The following is a 26896-nucleotide window of genomic DNA, read 5'->3' on the forward strand; positions in this document are numbered from 1 at the left end:
CTCAAACAGAGGCAAAGCTCTGTGAGCGAGATATGTAAAGCGCTCCGCTTTCATTTTCCGCGGAATTTACCGAAATCCCTGTTTAACTGAATCGGCGAGTTTTTGCATCACCGAAAAATGTCGATACGATTTGATTAATAGTTTGATAGCGAAATGTAGGCGTTCTCGCATTAGATCGCTCGTATTTTAACGTTAGGAATGAATAACGGAATTCTCTGCAAAGCGCGCGATCCTTTAACAATGCGGTACAAATCGACGAAACGTGCGGTTTACGTATGCGTTATTTTTCCTTGAACTTTATCGTTATTTTTGATTGTGACAAACAATGCCATTTAAAAATGTCAAGGCAATCTTAATAGCCTCGTTAAAACAACTGGCGGAGCGGAAAGTCAACTAGTCCTATTTTTTAGCAGCTAAATATCCTCTAAAATATATCGTTTTCCTTGTTCGAAATAAATGTATAAATTACACGAAAAAATAAATGTTAATTATTATAAAACTACAAAACAACATTTTACTGTGCTCTTTGATATCTTATTATTTATATAGGAAATATAATAATATTTTCTTGTAGAAATTATACATATATGTTAATTAATTTTATACATATTATAATTATATTTAGCCGAGAACTTATACGCTCTTTCTCTTTTTTGCCATAAAATTACAAACAACAACAAACACTGCTGTTTACAGAGCATTCGCGGAAATGAAAATAATCATGCTGTGTCGCCTGACATGTTTCTAGCGTATGAATATCTCGGCGAGAAGATGCAAGAATATATTATAATGGCGATACGTATGTAAAACTTATCGTCGATCATTAATGAAACGTGTTTTTTACGAGAAGATTGCTTTTTAACACGAGGACGGATTTGATGACAAAATCAAAGTCTTTTCGGTTTGTCGCCTTTCACTTTGAAAATGTACGCGCTCTACTTTCCGACGAAAAGTCTCTCGCGACAAGGGAAACTCGAGGAAATTTTACTAGCCATTGTCGACTATGAACACGTTTGCTTTACGCGCCAGCTGAAGATGCAACATTTACGCGGCGCGCAAAAAAATACCGCGAAAAATACCACGGAATGGCTGCGGCAATCCTCGCTACATTAGCATACTTAAAACAACAAGAATAATGTTAACAGAAATTTTTAAAAACTAAAATTTGTTTACTACGACATCATATAAATATAAATCGATTTATAAATCGATTTATGTAATGACTGTAACGTATAACGAAATAAAAATTATTACAGTTTATATAACTTGCTTCTATCTCGTAAAAAAGAATCAGTTTCTTCTCTAGAAATATTTCAAAAAAATATTCGATATTATATTTCGTGTCGATGCAAGGTGATCAGAACCATAATTTGTTGATTTCGTTCCTAAACATAGGCGAGAATAGCTTTGGGACCTTTTCCTTTCGGTTACGGGATTGCCTCTGGTCGAAGCAATTTCGTCTCGATCCACGGTATATATTTCGGAACGAAACTTGCCATAACACATATGCCTCTTACTTAATATAAATTGGCGTTTGGGAAAAGGGTCTGGAGGGTGCAATTTATCAGAGAAGAAATCGAACCCGCGCTGCGTCCGCCATTGGCGGGAAATCTGTTAAGAGCAAGAAAAAAGTCGATCGCTCTTGCGGACAGGGAAGAGGGGGCGCGGTTAAGAAAACGTATAGGGAAGCGTCTTTTTACAATCCGGGAGTATGTTTTCATCTTCCTTTCTCTCCCCACGAAACTCGCTGACCGACGTACATCATCTGCTCGCTATCATTGCGAGCGTGCGATACAGCAGGTGCTTTCCCAATCTTCCCTTTCTCTCTCTCTCTCTCTCTCTTTCTCTCTCTTTGTTTTAACGTCTCTTTTTGGCTCTTTCGCTTTTAGCAATTTTCTATTTTTTTTTATAGAATAATCCCCCTCGTGTGTTTTTCAGAGTCCGTTTCCGCGCCGCGCAAAAACTCTCTGCTTTAACGTTTTATTAACTTACAACCAGAAATATTTTTAAAATCTCCATTTGCATTATTTCTTTTTAATTATATGACATATTTTTATGTCCTAATGAGTTAATATGAGGAGAAGAGGAGAGATGGAAAAATTGTACTCTTTTCTTAAATCGATTATTTAACTTCTTTATAACATACGCTCGCAAAAATCACGCAAATGAATCTCACTGCAAAGAAAGCGACGCGCTGAAGAATCACTATTTCATGATGCTTGCGGAGTGCAAAATCCGCGGGTGCGAAGAGTCGAAGAGCAAGAAAAAAGGAAGGTGACGAGGAAAGGCGAGAATTTCTTTTTCTCTTGAAAGCGCGACGGACGGAGGAGTAGAAAAAGGAAAAGAGTCCTGCCGATGTTCGTAGACGATCTGAAGAGGTACGCTCGTGAAGCTCGTAGAAGCTCCCATTCATTGCGCCTTCCAGGCTGAATAAAGCTTCGAGAGAGAGAGAGAGAGAGAGAGAAAGAGAGCAGGTACAACCTTTCGCCGTCATATTTCTACCACCTTGCCTTCGGAGCTTTTCTCTTGATATCAATCGCTCCGGATTCGCCTGTAGATTTGTCCTCCTCTTCGGCAAATCTCTGCGAAACGACTGTCCTCCATCCGGTTAGGATATCACATCAATCGAGAAGCAGCCGAGTCTCTGAACAGGTTTCTCGATCGTCGCTGGTCACTTGGGATTCTTTATCTAACTCTCAGACTAACAGCACAGTGCATGTAAGTAGCATATGTACTGTATTTTCTAAAAATCGTCGCTTTCTTTAAGTGTGATAATATTATCTGAAAAAATTTCGTCGCAAAAATTTAAATGTAACATACAGTGTAATGTAATGCAACACTGGCGAGACGATAATTCTTTTCCGATAGGTCAATGTAATACGAGTTTGTGTCCTTCCTCGGACGGACGCTTATACTCTCCGGAAAATCGTATAATGCGGCATTAACTCTATAACGTTGCTAAGTGGATGTGAATCCGCTTTAATACGGATTTTTAATTTGCTCTGTAAGATCCCATCTAGCGTGAATAATCGTGTTGAGGCGTACGAGGAGAGGTGGAAACGCGGATTAAACGCAGGTATATAAATTGATTAGTTGCACGCTCTGCTTAATGAGGACCGTGTAATTTACATTCCGGCCGTTGTGAATTGCTAATTTTAATAATCGCGAAACTGGACCCGCTGAAACGTAAATACGTCTCTATCAGCGTTCCATTTCCGTTTCGTAAATAATACCCCGTATAAAATTAATATCGCAATTTGTATTTCCATCAGTTACAGCCGCATGATGAAGACCATCGCGATTCTTTCGAAAATTCAGTATTTAATCTTCCATTGTTCCGTATGCGTTTAATGAATCGTGAATTAACTTTTCGTAAATCGGCTGTTTTCTATAGCAAATAATCGATGCTCAATAATATTTTTTAACCTACTTTAATTTAACGTACTCTAGATGTTTCATCTATACCATTATCAAGAACGATTAAAATAAATCATCATCAAAGAATTCATTTGAAAAATAGAAAAATGAAAAAGTATAATAAAAAGATATAAATTTAGATATGTTGTAAGAATGTAGGCTTTGTTACAAATTTACTTACACTTTTGTTCAGCCTTTTTCGTTTAAGCTCTTAAATTCCTCTGTGACAGCTATTCGAATATTCTTAAATTTCGTAGAATAAAGGACAAAAACTTGGGACGAACTGACCGATAAAAACCGTTTCAGCGTGTTCGCTTTATTAGGACGGCAACGGATCTCTTTTGTCCCCATTTCTTTTTGATGTGCCATTTTCTACCTCGTTCCGTTCCATTATCCACGAATGGTAGCCATGTCACCACTTATTCACGCGTCCGCGTGTGTCCAGACACTAGAGGATAAAAATGAGAGAGAAGATCTGGAGAGAACATCAAGGCTTCGTTAAAGGTGTTACAATGTTAGTCGATTATTGCTTCTTCGCGGCCCTTTACTTTTCTGTTTCGATCATCTTTGACTTATGATTATCACGATTTGCACGCCGTCCCACAATGAATATTTCTCTTAATTCTCTATTCGTAAGTAAATCATGTAAATGCGTTTAAAAGCCTGTCCAATTTTTCAGCGTGTTTTATTTTCGAGAAAATAATCCATTTATTTGCCATAGCTCGTTAATCATTTATTTTTGATATAACGGGAATTTCAATATGTAAGTAGACAGTAATTTACAGTCCTCATATTCGTAAAAACGATTTACGTCGATCCACACAGGCATAACTAGCTGACCACGTCAACTTTGCGATGTACGAAAAGATTGAATACTTATTTCTCTTTTTTGACGATGTCGCAATGTTCCCATTTTCCCGATTAAGGACGACGGAAGGTCAACACGAGCGACGAACTTTATGAACGTTGTTTTTGCCGGATAAATCGTTGTTTCCATTTCCGGGACAGTAACATAATTTTAAAAGCGCCCAAGGAAGTTTACATTCGAGTTCCTCCGCTGTTGTTTTTTTAAAATGATTTTAGTTTCTCTTGATTATAACGTAAAGTGTTTTATATATATATATATATATAATAAAAAAGAGCGGAAATTTCAATTTTTTAAGAGTTTACGTTATGCGAGAAACAGGCATCATAATTTTTCAAAATTTGACTTCAAAATATAATTCATTTCAGATCTCAAAAGCAACGTGAATCTCTCTCTTTTATAATTCCAACAATTCAGAACGTATTCTAGACGTTACATATTCAAATATTTTTATAACGCGATAAAATTTATCGGATATTATTATATTTTTATTATCTATGTACAGTAACCTTATTTGAGAAAAAAAATTAACTTTGTTTCCTGTGCAAATGATTGGTGATTTTTATTATACTATGATTTATTCAAACATATATTTTAATGTCCGAACATTTTTACTATTTTATGTATATTTGTTGGAAAAATTTCTACGCATCTGCGCGGAATTTATCAGTTGTACGTTCTTCGTTTCCGTATTCTCCGTTGGAAGAATGTGTCCATGTGCTCACGCGCTTACTTGCAGCTACCAATAAGTTGACGTAGCCATGTCGGGAGCGGCGAAGTATTCGAGATTGTTGGCGGCATGCAGTACGCCAAGTTGCCTCTCCGTTCCATTCTCCTCCGCGAATCCCGGAATTTTATATTAAAAACGTATATATACCCTTAGGGGGATGGAGAAGGATTTGGAAGGGGGGCCAATCGCCGGCGCGGGACGTCTGAAACCGGACTGGAACTTCTCGCTGGCGTATCTGACATATTTCATGCCGGAATGTTTCTCTCCGAATGCACCGGAACGTCGGGCACGATTTTCGAATGCCAGCCGTCCCTCGTGTGGATAATCTCGATTTCTCGATTCAAGAGCAGTATCGTATCGCGCCGCGCCGGGCAAAGTATCACTGGCACGTCCACTCGACCGGCAAATATTTCTTCTCACGGCGATTAATTCGAGTTGCGCGCAGCTGAATACGTCTCTTTCGGCGAATTTCTGACATTTTTATTCATTTTCTAGGAATGAAATGCGATCTTTCAAGCGGAAAGACCTCGAACATTTTAGTAATCGATTTTATTTATTCTAATTATGTAGAGACGTTACAATGGGATAAATTAATAGTTTATAATTCGGATAGTATGTATGGACAAATTTCAGAATTTTTTATAATCTTACGCGTACGTTTGTATAAAATTGTCTCATAAAATAATTAATATTTGCCGTGTGTTTCGAGTAGCGCGAAATTGGGCAGAATTTCAATCACGTTTCACGTAGAATTCTGCATCCCATGCCAATCTGTTCAAAGTCCGATGAGACACCGCCTCGCATTTAGCAACATCAATTAATAGTACTTGTGTCAAATCCAAGCGACATCGAATCAAAATAGACGGTGAAGAGGATCGTCGAATTAGGTTACGACTGATTTGAGCCACGATGCTGGTCGGGAAATAGACGACCCGGCAGTGTTCTCATACATCGATATATACCGATAACGATCCATTTAAAAATATCGTCGAATCTATAATAGGCGCGATATGTCTGAGAAAAATTAGAAAACGTACTATTTTCAAGGAAAGTATGAATCTTACTTTAACGCTTTAATTGATATTTATATATTTATATTACATTCCTTTCCTTGTTCCCGTCTATAAATAGAATTAATCTTCAATTCAGTTTGCTAAATTTTTATATATAAATATCTTTCCTTTTTTCATATATCGTGTAATATAATGACAAATTTATAATCATTTAATTACGTCAATTACCGACGTGATTCTGTCGGTCCCAAAAACGGCGATAGATTGACATCGAATAAAATATCTAAATCGACGAATCAAAGTCAAAAAGCGTGTAAATAAAATAAAAATATTCTTTGTGGGACCGCTTGATTTTACCAATTTGCTTCTTTTATATATCCCTCTTTTCGGCAAGTGTCACTAACAATATGGATTCACGAAGTACTCTCGATATCAATATATAAAGAGCTCAGAAGAGGTAGAAGAACCGACGATAGCAGGGTAGAAGGGGTCAATAACGCCGATCTGAAAGGTATAAAAGAATTAAAGCGCGAACGTAATGGCTACTCCGATGGTGTAGTAATATTACGAGTGGGATATATGTGCTTTTAGTCCGAGTGACCTGACAAAGCCGTCGTTTAGATAAATTGCTTCCACCCGCAGCTGTCCCCCGTCGAACATCGCCAGATGAATCGCGCGACTGACTGACATTTCGGTTTCCCCGTGAAAAATGTGATTATCGTACGATACGCAAAACGTGGGTAACACGTTTCGTTTTTTAACGCATTTCTATTTACATGATAATTTTTTAAAATGATATTACTCCATTTATAATAATATACAATAACATATCATATATTCATATTATTCTATAGAAAATTATTATGTACGCTAAATAATGAATATTTGTAAATTGTATAACGAGAGAATATGTCTAAAAATATATGCAGTTATACAACTTACATCCACAATTGTGCCGATAAATGATAACAATCAACCTCTACATAAAGCGCAATCGACGCACGAACATCTTTATCTTGTTAGCGAACCAGCAGTCGTTACTGCGGTCGCTATTTTCTCTTCCCGGATGAGGGAGGGGAAATTTTTTTACGCTCTTATTACATGGATTTAATGCACTGACACGTTTGCTAACGAACTCGATAACGGCAAAAGTAACGTTAACGGCACGAACGACAACTCCGTCCTATCTTTACGACAGCCTTTATTTGCCGGATAAGCGGCAACTACGGAAACGTTCTTTCGCATCAGAGGCGTGCCACTTATCGGATGGAACCGGAGGAAAGCTTCTAGCGCGCGCGCAAACGAGAGGAAGTCTGTCGTTCGCTTTTCCGCGATGCGCGACATAGTTGCCTTGAAAATATGAAGGCTCAACGATGAATTTATCGACGTTTGTCGACGCGACGAAGCTTTAAAGCAGCTTCCATAAAACGAGAAAGGAAGCACACTTGAATATTTTCATACCGCAGAATTACGTGGAGAAGAATATTTCGTTTCCGAAAAATCTTGTCACTCATTAGTCTCGAGCTTATTATAGAATCAACGTAATGTTTATCAATATTGTAGAAATTTGATTATCACTTTTTAACTTGAATTTTGTAAAATTTCTGCGCTAACTTATAAATTGTTATGTTATAAATTTGATTCGATTCGAGATATATTTCGGACGTATCGCTAGAGAAGCGAAGCATAACGGATATGCGATTTATCGCGTGGACAATCGGATGGAAAATCAGAGTTACAAAGTAGTGGGAAATGAGTAACGAGATTCCTATTAAGATTCAAAACTGCTGGAGTCGTGCCAAATCGCGCTTTCCTAAAACACGAATAAAGATGTGTGTGCATATATAAGTTAATTTCGCGAATAATTTAGATAAATCGCGATCTCATTCATCCAATATTAGGATCAGACGAGTAAATCTCTTAAATTATTTTAATTCACTGTGAAATTATTTTTTTTCGATATTGGTATTAATTGTTGCAATGAGTTATGTAAATATAAATAAAATTATCTGTTTAGTTTATTTTTTTTGCAGAAAATGATGCTTTGCAATAATATTTATCCGTAAAAGTAAAACTTATTACATACATACATATATATAAAAATATCTAATCAGCTAATTTAATATTGAATAAAATTGATCCATATTGACCGCATAGATTGATTTATTTGGAATATCAAATATTTTTTCCCAATTATACCATTTTCTATCATTTTAATAAATTTTGTTTTCTGTTCTAAATTTCAACGTTACGTATTTCAGAAGCATAGTAAAATTAGAACAATTTCTTCAAAGTATAATCGTAACTACTGCGCCTAAAATATTCTGAATTGCGAATTCGTTCTAAATAGTCTATTTTTTCTGAGAAAAAAGAAGAAAAAGAAATTTTTCCAGTTTTCCGCAATGTATGTGTGTCATTGAAATGTTGGAACTCACTTTGAAGCACAGTACTCTTTTTTACAAGAACAAACTCGCATACGTACACATATTGCTTTAGTCGTAGCTATTATTCAATTACTTTTTCTCGTAGATAAAAAAAATTACCATAATTATGCATGGAACTCGGTACACGCGTAATTAACGTACCATTCGAAACATCGCTTTCATGCAAATGGAATTGGAATGCCAGAAACAAAGCCCCGCAATTCTTGAATCCTCAATACTTTTTTTACAATCAAATACAATTTTAAAAATGTACCGTTCGACTTTATTTATTTTTTTCTTCTTTTGCAACGTTTTACAATTTTAATCTTCTTTCCAGTAGAAAATAATTAATTCTTATTTAATAATTAACTCTTAGAATACAGTAGATAGTTGACGTCATCGTAAAATAGATTATATATGATTAAAAAAAATTTATATGAAATATATACATATGTACATATAAAATTCTTATTAATACTTGTAAGAGTATGTTTTGGGTTGCGTCGAGATTTATATTTAAAATACAGATTCCAAAATTAATTACCATTAATTTAATATTAATCGGAGGGCTTGCCAATTGGATACTAATGAAATCATTATTAACTGAGCTATACTATACATATGACGGAAGAATCTCTGATTATGTATCAGTGATTATGGTTATATCGAAGCCCGTTATTAATATTTGTTATTAATAATAATTTAACTTACTATGAGGGAGAGATATTAATTATAATATTGATAAATTATTAAATTTCAATGAAAATGTATTGAAAAAACTCGAATAATATATTGAATATACACAAGTTTTCATTACAATATACAATAAAAAGAGAAAATTACTATACTTAAAGCATGAAAATTCGTAAAATTTCACGGCATGTTGTTCTACTGAAAATTCAAAATATTTCCTTGATAACATCAATAACAGAAAAAAATTTTGATTTCGTCACAATTCTGTCTAATTATGACAATATGACATAACATTATTATATTAAAATTTTCGATAAAAGCAGCTTTCTGACATACATCAATTCTGATCGTTGCGATTTTTCCGGAAATTTTCCGCGATCGCGTTTTGAATTATCGTATCGTGAATCACACAACCTACAGTTAATAATATTTCGACAAATATTTTTCTCCAATATACTGCATTCGTTCTACTTGGAGCTTACCTCCGGCAACGCGTGCCCCGGATCGAATTCTCGAATTTGCAGCACGTTCAAATGTTGATATCCCGATAAGTTTCCCCGTCCTTCTCTCCTCTAAGCTGTCAGAACTTACTCTTATGTTTGAACTCTCCTTCTATTGGGGATTCTAGAGTAAATATAGAGTTGCGCTACGGTATTAATCGCAACGAGTGATTCTGCATCATTTCGCAAACATATCTCAAGACGATTAGGATTGACAGCGATAAGACCTTTTTTTTACGTCGTATAATTATAGTGAATAAAATGTCACGAAAATTAATATAATAATCAACTGCACATTTTTTTTAAATAAATATACGCATTTCATTTGTATACCACATAAGTGCAAGTGGCGTGTGAAATTAGAAAGCGTCGATAAGCTTGAATAATAATTTTATTGCCAAATGATAAAAGCTCGTTCTTTTCATTTGCATTTAATCGATATGGCGATGCAACGGTAATAATTCAGTTCATCCTCGAAGCACATCGACAAGCTCCACCTGAGTCGATGTAGTTACGCATATCGTGTCATTAAGTTTATGTATACGGAGCTCGTAACTCGCGTTTAATAACTTGAGCGATCGTGTCGCACGAAAGTCGAGCAATAATTAAGTAAAGTGAAACCGAAAATGCAATTAACGCGTTTGTATACGATATTTATATCAACATAATTTCAATTTATGATATTAGCTTCTTTCATTACAGTTTACTATAATTTACTATATAGTTTGTTAATTACACAAATGTTACAGTTTTATCTACACATTAACTCTGCATTCTCCCAAAATCATAATTGCTTGATTGATATCTGCAATATATTTCATCAATAATACCAAACACGATGAAAATTGATTGAACTAGTTTATACGCAGCCGGAGCGTTTTATTGATTGACGTCATCGTCATAGTTTCGAACTAACGTTGATCACGATTTATAGGACTCCATATTACCAACAATCCATTTACTTTCATTGTCGGACCAAGTTTGTGTACCTCAGTTTCACTAATCATTCGAGTGTCTTTTGTTAGGATTAGATCTTTGTCATCGTAAATGGACACGTATAATCGATTCGATTTCCATCGCGTTTAAACACGTGTACAAGTTAGTCGAAAAACCCTTTATATTTGATGGTTATAAAGGCACGAACGGTTCATCAATAATCAGCACTTTCCATCCCGTTTATCCTCGAATCTGTCTCAAACTCCTTTCTCCTTAAAAGCAATGAAAATCCTCCCCATGGTGATATTCCATCAATGTATTAACAGGTCCCGTCAACTTTTCCTGTCGGTCCCCTCGTATCGATTTAAATGCGAAGCTTGGCTTGCAATCCGTCGATCTTACGGGGTGAATTCCTCTTGATGTATCTTTTACGACGAATAGTCTATCGCGTGTTAGCTACAAGTTAAGGCTTTCTTACCAATTGTGCAAGTTTGGGGCGATTCGATGAATTCAATTATTCGTTTCCGTTCAATTTCAAAACTTGATCTTCTCTCGCTAGCGATTCTTAAATCTGTCAATTTAATTATGCTGAATATACGATCATCCGCTATGCAATCAAAATTGGCCCCCATATGATATGTAGATTCGCTCGAATCTGCGTATTATTCATCCAAGATTGCGGCGTGCGAGGAAAATGCATTCGAGTTCCGATCAATTATTCGCAGAACTTTAATTCGGTTTAAGACGACGCTCCGACGATTAGCGCATTTACGTTTCGTACTCATTGATCGATCGATCTACGAGGACCGCGAAATTGATTTCTCGTTAAACTTTAATCTGATCGCGCTGACGATTGCAATCGCAGATTCGATAATACAACCGTGTTTAAATTCGTCCCGCTCGATTCGTGCATCATTTATCACTTCGCCGAGTACCGAAGAAATGCAGAAGAAAGAGAGAGAGTCATAGTACGTATTCGCGTGTCGTGTAAAATTAATTTTTCCACGATTCGATTATAATTTTGGTGCGATTTGAAACGCAAAATTTTGCGTTTGCGTACGCAACTATGATGCCATATGTTCATCAATTTAATCGATGATGACGCATTAATCATCTTTTATAAATTTAATTTCTCTAACATTATTTTATTATTATTTATTTCTTTCTTTCTCTCTCTCCCTCTCCTATAAAATGAAACTTTAATAATATCTGATTCTCGCTACTGATTGGATATTTAATATCTATCGTTATCGCGCACTCGTCCTAGTTGCAAGAAATTTGTCCGATATATTTGTCGGCAACGTTAAATATACATCCATCGCTGGCAGACTAGCTACAAAAAACCCGAAAACCCGATGTCAGAAACACTGTTTTTCCATCGTTAATTATTCGCTATACGTTATAAGGTTAAAGGTTGCGATAACAAAGAAGTCGAATATAACTTGTTAAAAAACGTATAACATATTAAAAAATTTGTAACAATTATTTAGACGTCTTGCGAAGAGACAAGCGCGATTAGAAATATCTTTCACGAAATGTTACATGTTGATAGACTAAAAATTTGCTGAACCGTCACCGAAGGTCTGCTGATAGTAACAGGTTTCTATCGGCGATCGAGCGTGTCGAATCGATGAAAGAAAGGAAATAACGAGCAAACTCTTTGCCGAAAGTAAAGGAGAGAAAGGATGGCTACGGTAATCGGAAGGGAGAAACGAGTGGCGAGATTGCAGGTTGTCGATAGAAGAAGGTTGGATCTCCCTAGGAGAACCAGGGCTTGTGATCGGACCCGGACTTCGTGGGTGGACGAAGAGACGTAATGCATATTGACATTTTGCCAATAATTCCCGCGGCGTCGCGGCGCTGGGCGTCAAGCGAGAAAACCCCCGACTTGCACAAGAGAGCGTTTTATATACGAGATCTGTGGATGGGACGCGGGATAAGGGTGGAAAAATAGGGGGAACGAGATGTTCCGGATAAAACGAACACTTTGCGTCTCGATTGAAGACTTTGCCAAAAGATTGAACGAACTTTCTCTCTTCTCCGCGATTCTTACATTTCGTTTGTCATTTTAAACAGAGTGATGAAACGGACTTTTATTTCAAGAAAATGATTTAGAAAATTTCAAGAAATGATTTAAAAGAGCTCGTTATGTTAGAAATATATATTATTCATATTCTTCTGACAGAATAAACAAGTAAAAATTTGTTTTTATATATCTATCTGCCTTTTTCTCTTCTCTGTCTTTTCTTGTTTCTCTTCTTCCTTTTCTTGTTATATTTAAAATTTTTATGAAATTTCTCAAACATTTAAATTTTGTAAATAAAATGTTAAAAATTCGTTGCAAAATTTATATTTTCGTAAATCATTTGGTAATATTAACGATATAAATTGCTTCGAAAGCCGATTGCAACTTTGAGAATTTTTGTTACGCGCGAATAATACTCTACATGCATGTGCGATCGTGCGTCTACGCGCGACGTAGCACAAATTCCTCCTATTTTTGTAGACACGTGTGTTTATTTAACACACGCTAATATTTAACAAAATATATTCGACGCGCGTATTCATAAACATCGATGGATCGCGACCGATAGCGTTGATCATGCTTGCTTGTTTTCATGTGTCGGTGCGCGAGCACGATTTCATCCGCGATACACCGGGCTGACAAATTTTTTTCTCTAACCACTTTGACGTTCGACGCGACCGTAGAAAATTTCTAACGCTTTCGCTCGAGCGGCATTATTTTTTTTTGCTTTAACCCAACCGATCGAATTACCGCTCGCTCGTCGCAATTGTCGAAAACACAAGAGCGGTTTTTGCGCTCCTGTCCGGTGTGCAAATTATTTCCCGAATGCAACTTCGTATCGCGTAATCAAGCTGAAAACGAATTATCACGTCTATTTCAGATTGAAAACGTCCAATATTATCGATCGCGTTTTCGTTAAAAATACTACACGCTTTCGTCTGAATTAATTCTCAGATTAAAATATACACAATATTAGGTAATTACTGTACATTATTATTTTATTATGCTGAGGTACATTATAATTTTGTATGTAAATTATTTGAGATTTAATTCGTTTGAACCTTGCACAAATATCTTCGGCCATCAAATAATACGAAATAATATTGCTTTCAAAATTGATTTTGAATAGTCTATTATTAAAAATTAATGCGGCAATCGTATAAAATATACCTATAAAACGGATTGAATAAACGAAAGGATATTTGGGCGGTATGTTGGGAAAAGTGGATTTAACACGTGACTCTCTCTCTCTCTCTCTCTCTCTCTCTCTCTCTCTCTCTCTCTCTCTCTCTTTCTCTCTCTGTGACAGAAAAAGAAATTAAAAATAACATTGATCATTTTTACTAAACGCAGAACGTTCGTGTTCGATTCCATGTTTCTGAAAATCATTGGACCGTATTTATCCGGTCGACTCCTCGATCGTTTCGTCAAAACAACCCCTTCATCCATGAAATTCGATCGAATTAATTAATCTGCGATATGGTTGCGGCGGCTGTCATGCTATATATTTGCGTGCGCTTTTTCACGACGGGCTCGCAGCCGGTTAATTCCGCGAGTTCGTCACACACGGAAAAAGAGAGAGAGAGAGAGAGAGAGAGAGATCGATGGCGGTTGTAGGAAACCGGGAGAGCGGAAGGGTGCGATGTAGAAAAAAAAGAGGAACAAGTGTCTCATCGAAATCGATATCGTGGCTGGTATTCATCGCAATCGAACCCGCATGTCAAACCCGATGATTGGCGACCGGAGGTTTGCGAGGTGCAATCGGCTGCTGCTGTATGTTGCTGAGGAAGAAGGGGCTTTTGTGAGAAATAAATGCGCGAAGGACGAGTGGAAACGATCGCTTGTATAACTATATACGGAATCAAGTGGTGGTTATACGCGGTGGGTCCGCGCCAAATCAAACAGAAAATAACTGATTATTGGCGTTAATTAATATCGAGAGCGCGGGCTCTCGTACATGTTTGCGGCGTTGCTTTCATTCTCCAGCTTTAATCCTTCAATTTCTTTAGATACATTTTTTTCCTTCTCCTTTTCGTTTCGCTACATTTTTTCGAGCGTAATTTTTCGCTTCGCTCTTTTATCGCGTTTTCTCGAGTTTGATTTCTCTCTCCTTTTTTTATATTACGTGATTAGGTTTTGAGCTGATTGCTGGCTCACAGCCAGTTAACCCTCTTGTCTTTCTTATTTTTTTTTCGACGATCAATTGGATAAGTCAGATTTTTTTACTCGATATCCTTCTGTCAATCTTGTGTAAAAATTTACGTTAATAATATCGATGATAATAATAATAATAATAATAATAATACGAACGAATGATGTTTCTTTGTCATTCATACGATTCTTCCTCATACTTGCAACCGACGCATTTTTCTGGATTGCAGGGAAAATGACTTTAGTTCTCATGCCTGAAGCTCAATTCGAGCGTTAATTAATATATACGATGACGAGAAAAAGCGAATCGATCGCTGATTCCGACGATTTAAATTATGCACATTGAAATAAATTTTTGACTATTCGCTTTCATGAATTTTCAATCGCCGCATATTAAATCGGAGAAATAAAAATAAAAATCCTTGTACTTTTCATATTTTATATTCGCTGCGTATTCAAAGCTAAATGTGATTCTGCGTTCTTGTCGATTCATTTCTCTATATTGTGTATCATATTGCATTCCATAAAATATTGCCATTATATATATGTATATGTATAATGTATAAAATCTATAAATAGTCTAGTAAAGCGCAATGTAGCTGAAAGCAACTTTAGAGATACGTATGAGTAGTAATTGATAGTTTACTCTTTGCGAATAACAAAAGACAGTCTGTAAAAGAGACTTTTAAACTTTTTACGAGGAATGATTCGATTACGCGAGTTTATCAAAGAATCCGCGATTAAAGTTTGACGGCGGAGCATCCAAAATGGTGGAAGCAGGCCGACGTTATAAAGAATTCGTCGCCGGAATCTACGTAGGAATTCACAAAGACTCTACAACCCCGGTACGCGAATGCATCCTATTGTAGAGCGAAAGGGGGCGGAGGTCGGCGACGATGGTGGTGAGAGGAAAGAGGACGGACTCTCTTCCTCTCTGCATCATCCTCGAATGCACTCGGCTGCATCTGTCGTGGGCTCGAGCGCTTATCTCGGAGCTCCGTAGACTCCCGGAGCTCTCGGATGGCTTTCGCGAAGAAAGTAGTCCGGGTTTTCCTTCCGAGGCGAGGGTCGGAGGGCAAGGGATTGAAAACGGGGCGGCGGAGCGAAATAGCGGTCGGGGTAGGATGTCGAGGAGAGGAGGGTTGTGAAGAGGGGGAGAGAAGGATGGGGGGCTACTTGGATTTCTAATGGAGATGCGACTACCGCCTGTTGCGTCGTCGTGGCACGTGCCACCGAATCTAGATGCTTTTGCACCATTAGACGACGATGCTCAATGTATTATAACTCGCTGGGGAATATTATACAACAATATCGTCGTAATGACGTAATTTGTAATTTGTAAGCCGTGGAAAATTCCTTTGTCGAATTCTTCCTTTTAAAAGTATTTTCAAAATTGACACATGCAAATAATTATGTTAGTTTTCTTAGAACATGTTTTCATATAAATATGATTAAATATTATATAATGATGTCATTTGTGTAATTTGTATAAATTGTGAAAAATTCTTTTGTTGGATTCTTCCTTCTAAAGATATTTTCACGTTAATACTGGCAATTGCTAATAATTACGTTAATTACGTTAGTTTTCTTAGAACATATAAATATGATTAAATAAAATATTAGATAAAAAATATAGTTATCAATAAATAAAATATCAGATACAAAATATAGTTGTCAAAAAATATATCCGAATATATATTATTTGTCAGTTTCATTGTAATAATTTAATGATGCGTTTCAATGTTGTTTATTATCTCGAGAGATTAAGAGAATTCTAACAAAGTAAAAACAAATTTTATTTCTCTCTTATCTGCGTTTTACACAAACCTGAATGTATTTTACGAAGCTTCCACCAGAATTTACGAAAGTTAACACGCGCATCTCGCCTATCCTCATTTACATGAAATAGAATTTTTAAACTATCGGCTTTAAAGTTCACTTTCGTTTCAAATCGAATAAAGGCAACTCCAATCCAAAGCAAGCTACAAATTCTACCAATCAGTCTAATTTTAATTAAAGATTTCTAATTAATTCATTATTCACTTTATCTTTTATATTTTTGACTGAAAATCTTTTATTTTACTATTTTATTTTATATGCAAAATGTAATTAATTAATTCATGTTAAAATGTAACAATTTTATTTAAAACAATGAAAACGAGTTTTATAATTCTCGAGCAATTTTTAAAAAATGTAATTTAATTCTTAAATTTACCGCCATACGATAGCTTCCTGTACATAATTTAACCTAACCAATTGAATGATAAAAATGTAGCACACTGAATCTGAATGTACTTTTAAATAACGAAATCAACATATTGAGCAACTGTAATTAACGCATTAATCATTTCTTTCTCTTATAATACTTGATAAAACAATTAAAATACTAGTTCATACTTATACAATGAAAAAATGATTCGCTATTCAAGAATTACGAATAAAATTAGAGGTAGATAATCTAAACTGATAGAACGCAAATATATTCGAGTCTTTATAAAATATCGCAATTGCATTAAACTTACGATCTTCCTCTTCAATATTCTCTTTTCATCACCGATGTAGCACTTCTACACAGTGGAAAATGCACTAAATCCAACACAATTATATCTGACAATTCATTAATGACCGATTCACGTCTTGTTTACTGACGCGCGCGGGCCTCGCGGCGGCGGCGGCGCCGGCGCCGGCGCGCGTCGCCACGAGCTGAAGTTAGCCGCGTCGCCGCGAGCCGAAGTTAGCCGAGTCGCGGCGGAACCAGCCGAGCGTCAATGTGACATCGACCGGCTCGCAACACGTTGTTCCGTAGACAAGTTCGCGCGCGACGGACGCGGCGCGTCGCGTCGGCGGTCGCGACAGCGACGTTCGATTATGTTTCGGTTTATTAACAAGAATCTCGTGGTCGGGAGTATGGAAATGGCGGAGGTGGGTCGCGACATCGGGGTCGGCGTCGTCGAGCAGCCGGTGCCGCGTTCACCGTTCGACGTTTATCGCGAGTCTCACCACCTGCTGACGCTCGCGGGATCCATAGGCATGCGCAGCAGCCTCAAGCACGAAACGTGGGGCAGAAGAGGCTCTCACCTGCGAATGTGCGTGGACTTGCTCGGCGTAAGTCTGTTGTCTCTCTTTTTCTCTCTTTTATGTTTTACGGGCAAATTGTTTTTTCCTCTTCATTGCATTTCGAGGGACTTTTATTCCGTCCTCGGCCATACGCATTCCTTCGCGCGAAGCGCGCGAAATGACATGGGGCCGGGTTATGTCAACTATGCGAGATATGACGGACACGTGGGATTGATGTTTGATTCCTGCGTCACGTCGAGATGATTTTGACGAACGATCTATTCGCTTCTTGATTTCGAGATGTTTGCGTAGATATTGACGTTACTTTTGCGTTCTCCTCTTTATAAATGGTCGTTTAATATTTATCGAAATTTTTTTGAACGTCGGAAACGATTAGACGTGAAGTTGCACCTCTCTTTCGCTCGCGTTCGCTTCATACGTTATACGGATCATATTTTTCAATGGCAGTTTTTGCATTTCATGTTGAATATTCTGACGCAAGGGTATATTTATTTAAACAAGGGAATAGTCGACACGCAATAACGTTGTTTCTCGTTCAAAATAACAAGATTCGCATACGATGGAGAAATATTCCGCGATAGTTTGCTCGTAAAATATATCACAAAATATATGTGTATTTAACATTTTTATAACGAAATCATATTACGCGTTGGAAGAAAATAAATTTAAAAAAAAGAAGAGAATAGAAACACGTTTGATTGTGTTCGATCTGAGAAGGTCACTTCGAATTGAAGGTCGTCGTCGATCTTGCTCTGGGTCCCTCCCCCTCTTATAAATTACGATCGATCGAGGTCGAGGCTTTAGAGGGTACGCGACTACTGCGTAACATTTATCTTGCTGCAAAAGCAAGAAGAACGCGTGTGGTTTTCGTGCTTTTTCCTCGATTTTCTCTCATTTTGGGAAATGCCTCGAGGGCGAGCAAATGAGGCGAATGCATCCGACCGCCTGTTACGGGATCTAAATCACGTTTTTCCCTGCCTGCCCTTTTACCCTGCGCCATTTGACCGCTTTCTTATATCGAGTATCTGCAATGTGGTCCTTGATGATTAATGTCGCGTTGAAATGTCAATTTTCCTATCGTTGAAATGTCAATTTTCCTCTTTGGGGGAGCGATATAAAATTTCGATCAGATTCTTTACGTATACTTCTTTAAGAATCGTGGAACTTACCACGACTTGTTCACGAAGTAAAGATATTATCATGTATCTCTATTTTTCCGTTTCACCTTCAAGCAAATGCTCGATATACTGGGATTCGTATTTTTAGCATCTCTAGATCACTTTATCAGAAACGATTTATATTGTAGTCTCGAGTATGCGCAAATAATTGAGACTTAATGCGTCGTTTATCTTATGTGCCCGAGGTAGAGCGTGCGCGAATTATTAATATAATAACATATAGCGCCACATAAACACAGTAAACAATACATAAGTAGACTGTTACAACCTTGAGATCAAGGTGCGCGAAAGCTTAGCAAACTTATGCGAGTGATTGATCTCATATTATATGCGACTGTTCTTACTTACATAGGTTGCATTACACTTATTGAAGACAAAGTTCAGTAAAGTTCTCGAGATTATATGCCTTTCTTACGATATAAGCATATAATGATGAATTAATGTCGCGATATTCTTTACCACATTTCGAATATATTTATTATTCGTTTTTTATTTAATATCGAATATAATGTATTGTATATAATAAATAAATAAATATATCATTTGATCACCGTTACGAGGATGTATTTATTCATTTTTTAGTCGCTTTTATAAAACATTTTAAATTAAACATAATAAAATATTTAAATTCTTTATAAAAAATCATGATTATGGAAAAATATATAATAATTATTTTATATTGTCGAAAACACTCGTATTACGAGAATCCATTTGGTAACATGAGATTTCATTGTACACGCTCACAATGTAATAATATCGCGATATTATCCATTCATTTTATTCTCTTTACCTTGATCTGTACGTTAGTTCCCGTGTAATATTTTTTTCGTGAATATTACTTTTTTTTTAACAAAAGAGTAATATTTGTTACGCATTTTAATGAAATAATTAGTTTATTCCTCAAAAAATGCAAATCTTTTTTCAATGTTAAAATATTCTCGCGTTCTATAATTATTACATTATTTGTGGATTCGACGAATCATTTGATATCATGAAAAAGTTATACAGTGTCAAGAGATAACAAGTGTCAAGAGATACGAATTAATGATTCTCGCGAGACATTGAAATATGTAATATTCGACATTTTATGTAAACGATCGTGCTTAACGATCATCATGATTATGTAATAAGCAGCATCCGTTACAGGCAAGTTACTCTCATTTACAGATATTTTTAGGGCGTCGCTTAACGGCGGCGATGCCATAAAGGTTATCGGCCTGTTAACTTCACTTTTACACGCTTACCTTTCGACGTTTATAGAACATGCAGGGACGAGAGTTACGATCACGTGTTTATCGCCCGCGTAAGACCTCCCACTGGCGTTTTACGCGGAATAATACGACGTTACAGATGTAACTGCGTGTGATACGCCACGGTGAATCTACAATTACACCTGCGGCTTTCTAGTTTACGACATCTTGTATATGTGTATGCCTCGTATAAAACTTTATTAGGAGTCGCGTATAACATATTGAGATAATTATGGAATCATGGTGTCACGATAATTTATTTGAACGATACATATTTTTATCTGATTTTTATATTCTACTAAAAATGGATTTATCATTTAAATAATAAGATAAAGTAATACTATTAATGCTACAGAAATACAATATTATTAAAAGCCTGGGTACTTCTAAATTATATTATATACGAAAGATATTTAAATTAATTAATATTCTTTTCTCTAGTTTTTTCGTTGATGAGTGTCATTGAAAAATTTTATTTTTATATATTAATTTTTATATATTAATTTTTCTTATATATTAATTTTTATATATTAATTTTATATATTAATTTTTTATATATTAATTTTTCTTAGATCCACATAATACGTATAATATAGAAAATAAATGATCTCGTGTCAGATGACAAGAAATCACGTTATCGCGACCGTGCAGCGACGCATTTGCCAATAAATCAGATCACGGGATCATGTTAGATTTTTGGCGTCGTTGTGACGCACGAGGTTCGCGTGGCCTGTTTCCTAAGAGCGATTTTCCGCAAATTACCTCCATTATGTCGAATTATCAGCTACGGTGAAGAAGGTCGATCGACGAGACCGAGGATACCTCGGACGAGAAGGAGAGAGAGAGAGAGAGAGAGAGCAATTCTGGATTTATCAGTCAATACACAGAGTAAAAAAATTTTTATTTTTTTTTTAATATTGTCGCTTCGATACATGAACGCAAACTTAGCAACTGGTGGGTCGAGTTTGCTCGAAAGTGATGTTCTTGATACCGATGTTCTCGTAACCGAGCGAGTAAGAAGAAATTGAAGAGTCAAGAGCCTGTACCGGAGTTCCATTCTATATCCATTCTATATACATTCAAAGTGGAGAATCCGGAAACACGCTGTCTGGATTAGAAGCGAGGTGAAACGGTGGTGGTTCTCGACGGTGAATGAACGCCACTCGAAGCGAATCTTGTTAGCGCGGCGCGTTCCTTCGCGCGCGGCGAAGAAACGCCGAGCAATTAAGATCCTTCTTCCGGGATCGACTTCCACTCGTATCATACCCTCTGCGGACCCTTCCATGGAATTCTTCGCGTCGTCGGTGAAGTGCCCTGCTTCGCGTTTAGGATCGATTCTTCTGACATTGCGATTAGCGCTCTCGCTTTGGCTCATTGCCCCCCTTCTGTTACATCCCTTGTAACTTTCACGTTATAATCATGAGTATATGAACGTAGGAGACAAAGGAATATTTATATAGAATTTTGCTATTATTCGAACTCCCTTATTTTTTTCATTTCTTTATTCGGTAAAAATTTCAAAGAAAAATGAATCAAGAAAATTGGAAAATTATTACAAGGGAGAATTTTTTTATGCGCGAAGATATGATTTTTTGGAACCGACAATTACAATTTGTCTGATTAATTTTTTTATTTGTTATGTATAAGATTTATAAAAAATACTATAATCAATGATAATTTATATACAAAATATAAAAAATTAGGGCGAGAATTTCACATAATTCCTTTCTTTACATCCGTTTAAAAAGGAAATGTTATTTCATCGCGACTGTGACCTGTTGAGCTAGAATTGCTTTATCACCTCGTCATGGAATCCGTCTTATTGTGGCATACGGCACGCCAACTCGTTTATAATCCGATTTCATTGTAATCGTCGTCGTCGTCGTCGCGACAGTTCGTACAAGCGAGATTAAAGCAACGGTGTGGCCGCATCACGCCGGGAAAATTGAGGTGGACATAAAGGGAGAGTCGGCTAGACTTGACTTTTAATTCATTCGCGGGCAGTCGAGGATCACCGGTCCTTTTATACTTTGAGTTAATAAATGCCGGCCATCTCCCGGTATTTATGAAAGAGAAGATAAACCGTTTAACTCTTACTTGATACTTTCGTTATATGTTGAGACAAATGTGTTTTAGGTACACCTCAGACACACTGGATATACATTTGAAAGTAGATTCTTTGGAAATGATTTTTCTTTAGCGAAAATGTTATCAATAATTTTCGAATTATAAGCGATTGAAAAAAGAGCTTTTTGCAAACTAAAATTTAAAAAATTAGCAAAATTATATTTTTCAGTTAATTTCAGCAATTATATCTCAAGATTTTCACTAAAAAATAATCACGTCCGCAAAAACTGTCAGAGAATTTGCTTAAGAAGACATTCAGTAGTTTTAGAGAAACCCTCTACGTCGTTCGCGAGTGTGTGTGTGGCTTTCTATTAATAGATATATTTCAGAAAAATAACATTTATCGTTTCTGTGCTTTATATTTTTACTACATTTATTATATAACATTATTCCGCACATGTATTTTGAAAATTGATTTGATTCTCATTTATCATACATACATTTTGTCATTGTATATTTATATTTTCCACCGTGCCATAAACTCATTTGCGCGATTAATTAATTATCCGATTAATTAATTAACCGATTAATTAAATCAATTACCTGCTAATAATTCATAATTCACGCAGCGTTTTTAATTATCCATCTCTCTTGTATTCCTTTCTTCCGCCACTCCGTATTGAGAGAGAGAGAGAGAGAGAAATTGACACGCTCAAATAAAAATATCTGTCGTTCTTTCGAACTCGGTTCCATGGGACGTGAAAGAGGCGGAGGGATTAAGGATGGGGCGCCTCTGAAATATCCATCTTCCTTAACCCGGTAAGAAGCGCGTTTTCCGATCAGTTAAGCCCGACTAAATCTCAGCGACGTTCCTAAGAGAGCCACAGAACGGCGAGGGAAAAAAAAACGAGGAAAACCTCAACGATGAAGCCAACATAGAGATGGGTTACGGGGGTTCTTTCGGAAGCGAGGAAGAGGAGGAAGCGGGCTTTCGACTGAGTTCGACTAGATAGAGATGTGATTGAAAACTCTGCCCCCGGCGGTACGAGAGCTTCGACTTAAGTATACACGCGCATATACAAGAATTGAAGATTATATATATATATATATATATATATATATATATATATCTTGGGTCCGTTTCTTTATCCCACCGCATATGGAATAATGTAAACGGTCGAGAATTCAATAAAATCCTTCTTTCTTTTTCGCGAAAACGATCGATCGAAAATTTTGTCAGGCCAGTTGTCTTTTTCTATTAGAATTTACTCCTTGTGAATAAATTCTACAAGTGAACATAAAATCATATTTGAAATAGGAAAAAAAAATATTTATGTAAAAGTAATTTATTTTTTTTACTCGTCATAAATGATTAACATAATGATATTATTAAGATTAATGTACAGTTATAATAATTTTTATCTGTATAAATTGTATGATTCTGTTAATTATAATTCTATATTTGAAATATTTACGATAGTTGATTTTACAAAAATTAGAAGTAAATATTTTAAATACCCAGTTCTCATTAAAAAGGTTTTATGGATCAATTGAAATAATTATTTTTCTCATTATGCGAGTATAAAATATCTAAAAGAATTTATACTGAATTCATACTCTTTCTCTCTCTCTCTCTCTTTTTTTCTTGTTCTATTTCTATTTGTATTATAGTTCCATATTATTATGGCTTATGTCTCTTAAAAATCCGTTCATATTTTACAAAATTATTATTTTAGTTGTTTTCGTAAATTAACACAAACATTAAATAAACATTGTTTATTTTTAAAATAAATGGGAAATTGAGTTTTTTTCTCTAGTTATTTTCTTTTCTACGTAACATTTGAAATAATACAAGGAAAAGTAATTTTTGAAATGGTCAATGCAAATTTGAAGACTTTAAAATATTACTTAAAATAAAAATTTTTAATATAATTTTAAAAAAATATTTCAATCATTAATTTTAATTATTACATTTTAAATAAATATTTCCTATTTATTTATATTTTCACAGAAAGAACGTAAAATTTTCAAATAATATTTTATTTAAATAAAACTTTAAGTGTGTGTATGATTATTTGTATTTGCATATGCTTATCATTTGTGAATTCTCCACACTCTAAAAGAATATGCATATAATATAAACCTTTATCATTTGATATTCTCTGCTTAATTATGTATCGAATATAAGCTCTCAAGTATAGACATGTAATCATTCAGTTTATACGCAATGTTTACATTTTAGTCTGTTTTGTTAATGATGACGACTTTGATCGAATTTTTTATTCTTGCTTTTATTCTATGCTTTTATCTGAGTGTTTACTTTCAACATTAGTTGTTAAGCAATCGTTTTGGAGATAAGACGTATTGAACTTCTGCTAAGAATCTATATCCCTATAGATTTGAGGGATGAAATAGCTGATTTATATCTGATATATAATATTCTTACCCAACAATGTATTGATGTAAATGACGCTTTAAATATTCGAAAAATTTTTTGGAAAGAATTTACGAAGAGAATACGATGGGAATAATAATCACTAATAGTATAATAAACATATAAATGGAAACGATTGAACTCAGTCATATTTCAGATTGCTACCTTGTTATGTATCGAATTAAATTCGGAAATTGACAGAAATAAGATTAAATTTTTTAAGTATATTACATGATCGTAACATTTTTTTATATTTTTGAGACTATTTGTATCTTTTTTCTTCTTTTTTCCTACGGGCTACATATTTATGGCGAGACATTAAGTTCTCAGCTCGCTTTATCCAACGACTCACGAGGGATTCATTCTTTTTGTTCCAGGTTAAGCTCGACAAGAGTCACAGCGGCAAACCTTCCAGAGTCATTCATATCAGGAACATACCTAACGAGGTGTCAGAGGCAGAAATCATCCATCTGGGCCTGCCCTTCGGCCGCGTCACCAATGTCCTCGTTCTCAAGGGCAAGAATCAAGTAAGTCTAAATTAATTACGCAGAGTAAATGTTTACTATTATTATACAGATTTGTGAGAGGATGATTGGCGAAAATTTTTACGCCGAATAACGGCGTAAAAGAACAAACGATTGACAGCGAACGCGTATAGTTGTATAAACAATATTCCATTGGTGAATTATTGGCTCTTGTAATTCGATCGCGAAATCTATCAGGATGCGAACGACATGGTTTACGTGCCATGTTCTCGTTACTTGCAAATGTTACGCGGGACAGAGATGAGAGAGCGCACTCGAGAGTGCGTTTGTGTCGCATGCATGACGCACTTTGCGGTCATCACAATAGCGCAGACAATCGAGTCGCGATCGAATCGAGTCGACGATCGTCCGTTTAAGCATCATTATCCGTTATTACCTACCTCGTCGCCGCGACAAAAGACACCCTGATGCGAAAACGCGAACCCTCGATATCGTCGTCCTCGTCAAATCTGACCAGTCTGCCCCCCTGATTCGATTCACCTACCTCCCGGTAGCTCGGTCTTTCGACGCTCGTTCGTGACACTACATGCATCACGGAGCTATTATTTCGTACGACGAGAGAGGCCGGTCTATCGAATTCTAATCTCGGTTTATCGAGCAACGATATCGTCCCGTTCTCGTGTAATCCGCCATAGATGCGCCGCTTAAACGCATTTATGAACTCTCGCTCACTTGGATTATGTAAGGGTTTGGAAAACGAAATCTTTTTCTTTTGTTGTATTTTCGTGCATTTAAAAAAATATATTTTTTTAATATAAATATCTTTTTAAAAATATTTCTTCGCGTATGGAAAGAGAGCTTCCATCTTCCACAGAGGAGAGATAAATTACATCCTCACGTAACTTCTATATTTTAATTGTGACTTGTTTTGTTTGAATGTTTCTTGCGTGTCGTATCGGATAACGATAGCAGCAAATTCGGCGCAATTTGCCGACATAACTGCCTGGCAAACCATACGATCGAGTTAGTTTTACGAACGCGATACGTAGTGATCCATCCGCGATCTCTTCATCGATATACGCTCAATTACGCGAAACAAACGAAATTACATTTATCCGGATGCCGTTCCGGCCTGCGTGATCAAAATATCAATTCGCTTTGACGACATTAATTCCGTGCTCGCACGTGCGACAATGCTCGCCAGGAGGTTTAACGTTGCTTCATAAAGCTCTGCGTGGTTTTGCGATGTACGCATCGTCGGTAACGATCGCGTATTCAAATAACAACGTTCGTATCGTGACTTTGCGCCCGTATACGATACAACCGCGATAAACGTAGTAAGTGGTCTTCCAAATACATTCGGATAATCCAGATATCCTGTTATCTGTGCTTTCACATTGATTTTTATACAAAATATTACGCGGATATCGCGGCATTATCGACACGAGGATTGGCGAACACGAATGGAAACAAAAATATTTTTTATCTTGCCGATAAATGACTCATCGTAGATGACGTTTTACTTTATATATATACATATATATATATATATATATATATATATATATATATAAAGTAAATTATTTATTTATTTATTTATTTATTTATTTATAAGGCGAATTTTCTAAAGAATTTATATAAAGACGATTT

The 26896-nt window shown here is 36.0% G+C and overlaps 1 protein-coding gene across 21 annotated transcripts in view; it reads left to right on the forward strand.

Annotated features, from left to right (window-relative positions):
- Positions 1 to 26896, forward strand: part of Heph (polypyrimidine tract-binding protein 1 heph) — a 364683-nt gene that overhangs the window by 257492 nt on the left and 80295 nt on the right. For all 21 annotated transcript variants that reach the window (XM_083103263.1, XM_083103264.1, XM_083103265.1 and 18 more), the window contains one exon: positions 25139 to 25288. In XM_083103263.1, the coding sequence (XP_082959389.1) occupies positions 25139 to 25288 (150 nt within the window). The remainder of the gene's footprint in view (positions 1 to 25138; positions 25289 to 26896) is intronic.

This window comes from Camponotus vicinus, unplaced genomic scaffold (genome assembly GCF_025532165.1).
Source record: "Camponotus vicinus isolate PSW18456_S1 unplaced genomic scaffold, iyCamVici1.0 SCAF_6, whole genome shotgun sequence".
Classification (NCBI taxonomy): domain Eukaryota; kingdom Metazoa; phylum Arthropoda; class Insecta; order Hymenoptera; family Formicidae; genus Camponotus; species Camponotus vicinus.